At 47.9% G+C, this 5,468-nt stretch overlaps 1 protein-coding gene across 1 annotated transcript in view; it reads right to left on the minus strand.

Moving 5' to 3' along the window:
* LOC116544431 (protein PBMUCL2-like) overlaps positions 1–3,497 on the minus strand; it is a 6,935-nt gene extending 3,438 nt beyond the window's left edge. The window contains 2 exon segments of the mRNA XM_032270815.1: positions 2–310; positions 2,616–3,497. Coding sequence (XP_032126706.1) covers positions 2–310; positions 2,616–2,904 — 598 coding nt within the window. The 5' untranslated portion in view covers positions 2,905–3,497.
* Positions 3,498–5,468: the final 1,971 nt, after the last annotated feature.

Genomic DNA, 5,468 nt, shown 5'->3' on the forward strand with positions numbered 1-5,468 from the left:
GTGACAGAGTCCTCAGTGGTCCCTGGGTCTGCAGTGACAGAGTCCTCTGTGGTCCCTGGGTCTGCAGTGACAGAGTCCTCCGTGGTCCCTGGGTCTGCGGTGATGGGGTCCTCAGTAGTCCCTGGGTCTGCGGTGATGTGATCCTCGGTAGTCCCTGGGTCTGCGGTGATGTGGTCCTCAGCAGTCCTTCCATCTGCAGTGATGTGGTCCTCAGCAGTCCTTCCATCTGCAGTTATATAATTTTCTCTTGTTCTTGAGTCTTTAAGGCTGGTCTCTGGGTGCTTAGTGGAAATGCTTTGGCTTAGTCCTACTAAAAAATAATCTCATTGAAGTGAATTGTTGATGGCCTATCCTCATCTGCTCTGCTTAGTATTTTTCATAACTATCCTCATATCCAAATGACACATCTCCCCAGGTAATGTGGTTAGATTTGTTTGAATTAGGGATCATTTGGCATTTTTCATTTAATTCCGGTAAAACACATTCCACAAAGAATCCTCTTGCACTACAGTATGGGTTATCTTTGCTGAGCCACGCCCTTCGAAGGCCTGCTCCCGCAGCTTTGACTCTGTCCTTTCCAGGTCTAGTCTCTTTCCATGGGACCCTATACCTGACTCTTTCTTGAGCTCACTGCTCTGAGCTGGTGTTTCTGCAATTTGGGGTATTCTGACTCCATGTTCATAGGTGTCTCCTCTCATCCAGTTGTGCCTGGGGTTTTGGCAAACCAACGAGGCTGAAGCTGTGATTCATGTTAGAGATTACACTCAGGTCGTGCTTGGTGTATGACTAAAAATAAGACGGCTGGCTGGGTGTGGTGGCTCATGCCTGTAATCCCGGCACTTTGGGAGGCCGAGGTGGGCAGATCACCTGAGGTCAGGAGTTCAAGACCAACCTGGTCAACAGGGTGAAACCCCGTCTCTACTAAAGATACAAAAATTAGCCAGGCATGGTCGCAGGTGCATGTAGTCCCAGCTACTTGGGTGGCTGAGACAGGAGAATCGCTTGAACCTGGGAGGCGGAGGTTGCAGTGAGCAGAGATTATGCCACTGCACTCCAGCCTGGGTGACAAGAGTGAAGCTCCATCTCAAAAAGGAAAAATAACAACCAAAAAAAAGCAAAAAAATGAGACAGCTTCTGGGTCAGATCTGGGGCTAATGTGATAGGCTTGGAGACAAGAGAAGATTCAAGTTGGTGTGGGGCAGGTTTTGGGTAAGAGTCATGAGGGATGTGGGTATGATCTAGTTAGACTGACAGCAACACTGAGTTGGGTATAAATACAAAGGAGAGATGAATCCCCTTCACCTCCAGCCCTCATTGCCACAGTCAGGCTTCAGGACTGGGAGTATTTATTCTTAGGAATACATGCAGGCTACATGACATAAATTTTGAACTTTTGAGACTCTGTCCAAATCTAGTTCTCTCTCTCCCTGCTGCTGATGCTCCACATTTTTCTAATGGGATTCAAGTCTTCCTTCCTTCCTTCCTCTAATTTTTTTTTTTTTTTTTTTTTTTTTTTAGATGGAGCCTCACTCTATTGTCCAGGCTGGAGTGCAATAGCATGATCTTTGCTTACTGCAACCTCCACCTCCGGGGTTCATCAAGTGATTCTCCTGCCTCAGACTCCCAAGTAGCTGGGATTACAGGTGCGCGCCACCACACCTGGCTAATTTTTGTATTTTTAGTAGAGACCGGGTTTCACCATGTTGGCCAGGCTAGTCTCAAACACCAGACCTCAGATGATCCACCCACCTGGGACTCCCAAAATATTGGGATTACAGGCGTGAGCAGCTGCACCTGGTCCTGTCTTGTCTTGTCTTTCTTTCTTTCTTTTTCTTTCTCTCTTTCTCTCTCTCTTTCTTTCTTTCTTTTTTGAGACAGGGCCTTGTTCTGTGACTCAGGCTGGAGTTCAGTAGTGCAATCATGGCTCACTGCAGCCTTGGCCTCAAGTGATCCTCCCACCTCAGCTTCCTGAGTGGGTAGGACTACAGGCATGGGTCACCTCGCCTGGCTGATTGTTTTGTCTTTTGTAGAGATGGTGTCTCACTATGCTGCCCCGGCTTGTCTCAAACTCCTGGACTCAAAGGATCCCCCTCCTTCTCAACCTCCAAAGTGCTGGAGTGCAGGAGTGCCAAATCTTTCCTTTCTCAAGGAAAGTTGAAACAAAGAAACTTAAATAAAATGTACAAAATCAAAAGCAGAGTATTTTCTTGAAAGGGGACAGGAGAGGATGGGCGCGGTGGCTCACACCTGTAATTCCAGCACTTTGGGAGGCCGAGGCGGGCAGATCACCTGAGGCCGGGATTTCGAGAACAGCCTGACCAACATGAGAAATCCCGTCTCTACTAAAATACAAAATTAGCCGGGCGTGGTGGTGCATGGCTGTAATCCCAGCTACTGGTGAGGCTCAATTAGGAGAACTGTTTGAACCCAGGAGGTGGAGGTTGCGGCTAGCCGAGATCACGCCATTGCACTCCAGCCTGGGCAACAAGAGTGAAACTCCGTCTCAAAAATAAAGAGGGCGGGGGAATATGAGAAAGGCACTGGGCTCCCTGCTTCCCTGTAGCAGGTGATTGAAGGCAAATAGCAGGGTCCGGAGCTTCCCAAGGTTCACTTACCTATTCCGTACCTTCGCTCAGGATTGGGCCTGTCTGAGTCCCCAGAGGTTTCTTCTCCATGGCCCCGGACTCCATCTCTCCAGGCCCTGGGAACCTTTGCATCCTTCTCACCAAAATTAACTCCCCTACCCCGTTCTGAACACCTCAGGAGAAGCAGGGGCAGCAGCAGGAGGGATGTAGCCGGGAATTGTCTTCTCATCTCAAGAGAATGCACACGGTGCTCGCCAGGACACCTTTTCCTCCCTCCTCCTCGGCCTTTTTCCGCGCTGCCCTTCTCCTTTCCGCCCATAGCGGCTGGGGTTTATATGTGCGGCTACCGAGGGAGGCCGGGCTCCGGGTCTTCCCTCCTGCAGCGAGGAGCGGCTTCTCCATTACCCCCTGTCACTCACAGCAGTGGCGGGGCAGGGCAGAAGAGGCTGTCAGAGCGGAAGGGGCTCTCAGCTTTGGACCAGAGCCCAGAGCGGAGCAGTCACAGGGGATGGAGCCTGCCAGCGTGACTGCGCCTCTTTCTGATGCGGAGCCTTGTTGAAAACGATTCTCCACCCGGTGTCTCAGTGCTCGGAGAGCGCCTCGGCCTACCTTCCCACAGGTGGCCACAGTAAAGTCAGGGTGACCAAGGAGGGCGTAGGCCAGGCCTGCCTGGGGGACGATGCTTGGCCAGAGGAGAGCTGGGTGTCAGAGGGTAGAGGTCATTTGGTAAGGACCAAGAGGAGGTCCCCCAGCGGAATGGGAGGAGCACTCATGAGGGGGCCGTAAACACCCAATCTCTGTCTCTTAAAACCTGCGTCTTCTCTCAATCATCCCCCCAAATCCTCTTCCTCCGCTTCTCTCCAGCTCACAGATCTCTCTCCTTGCTCCCCCTACTCAGTGCCCTCACCCCAGCAAGCTTTCTCAGTTACTGCATCTATTAGTCTGTTTTCACTGCTGATAAAGACTTACTCGAGACTTGGAAGAAAAAGAGGTGTTTAATCGGACTTACAGTTCCACATGGCTGGGAGGCCTCAGAATCATGGAGGGAGGGAAAAGGCACTTCTTACCTGGAGGTGGCAAGAGAAAATGAGAAAGAAGCAAAATCAGAAACCCCTGGCAAACCCATCGGATCTTAAGACTTATTCACTATCACGAGAACAGCACGGGAAAGACTGCCCCATGAATCAATTACCTCCCCCGCGTCCCTCCCACAACACGGTGAGGGGGTGGGGGTTCGTAATTCTGGGAGCTACAATTAAAGTTGAGATTTGGGTGGGAACACAGCCAAGCCATATCACTGCACAAAGTCAGTCCACTTGTGGTGAGGTCAGGCCTGAATGAGAATGTCCACATGTTTTCCTTCTTCTCTGACCCTCATCCCTGCCTCGCCCATCACTGTCTAGATCACTGTTGGTTCCCATCTTCATTTAGAGATGTCTCTCGCCATTTGTGGGGCCGCTCTCTTTCCCTGTGTCCTCCTAACTAAAAGAGGAGCTTGAAGTTGCAGGCGGGCTTGGAACTGTTCCCCTCTGAGATGGCAGCTGATTTCCTGAAAATCAATTTAATAAATGGCCAGTTTACCAAATTTAATTGATTATGTTAATTTCTAGTATTATTTGAATATATTACATATTTTCTTTTTCTTTTCCTTCTTTCTTTTGGTTTTTTTTTTTAAAGACAGGGTCTTGCTGTATTGCCCAAGCTTGAATGCAGTGGTGCTTTCACAGCTCACTGCAGCCTCGATCTCCCAGAGTCAAGTGATCCTCCCACCTTAGCCTCCCGAATAGCTGGGACTACACGCATGCACCACCATGCCCAGCTGATTATTTTTTTAAAAAATTTTTAGTAGAGACAAGGTCTCACTATGTTGCCCAGGCTCGTCTCGAACAAGAGATCCTCCCTCGTCAGCCTCCCAAAGTGCTGGGATTACAGGTGTGAGCCACATTGCCCAGCAACATTTTCAAACATAGTATTTAAACACATTCAAAAGTATTTGTATATATTTAGTGTAACTAATGAACAGATTTCAAAAGAGTATAGTAAGGATACTATATTATTTTCCAAGTTAAGAGACATAATTTGCATATGATAAAATTCATCCTTTTTCATATACAGTTCTATAGGATTTTTTTGGTTTGGTGTTGTTTTAGAACTTTTAAAACTTCATTTTGAGATCATTTTAGACTTACAGAGTATTACAAAAACAGAGTTCCCATATATTCTTCCCCCAACTTTTCCTCATGTCAATAGTACAATTATATTTATAGAAACTGAGAAATTATATATACATTATAGAAGCTAAGAAATTATTGTTGTTACAATACTATTTTTTTTCTTTTTTCTTTTTCTTTTGAAATGCAGTTTAGCTTTTGTTGCCCAGGCTGGAGTGCAATGAGATGATCTCAGCTCACCGCAACCTCCGCCTCCTGGGTTCAAGCGATTCTCCTGCCTCAGCCTCCCGAGTAGCTGGGATTACAGGCATTAGCCACCACGCCTGGCTAATTTTGTACTTTTAGTAGAGATGGTGTTTCTCCATGTTGGTCAGGCTGGTCTTGAACTCCTGACTTCAGGTGATCCAACCACCTTCGCCCCCCAAAGTACTGGGATTATAGGCGTGAGCCACCGTGCCCAGCCTAGTATAATACTATTAACTAAACTATGGAATTTACTCAGATGTCACGTGCTTTTCCATGAATGCACTTTCTCTGTTCCAGGATCCAATCAGGATTCCACGCAGCATTGATTAGTCCAGTCTCCTTAGGCTCCTCTAAGATTTGTCTTTCTTTTTCTTTCATGATGTTGACACTTTTGGAGTCCTGGTCAGATTCTCTTTTTTTAGATGGAGTCTCGCTCTGTTGCCCAGGCTGGAGTGCAGTGCCTCGA

Source organism: Sapajus apella, unplaced genomic scaffold (assembly GCF_009761245.1).
Source record: "Sapajus apella isolate SASKATOON/1434 unplaced genomic scaffold, GSC_monkey_1.0 scaffold216, whole genome shotgun sequence".
Lineage (NCBI taxonomy): Eukaryota > Metazoa > Chordata > Mammalia > Primates > Cebidae > Sapajus > Sapajus apella.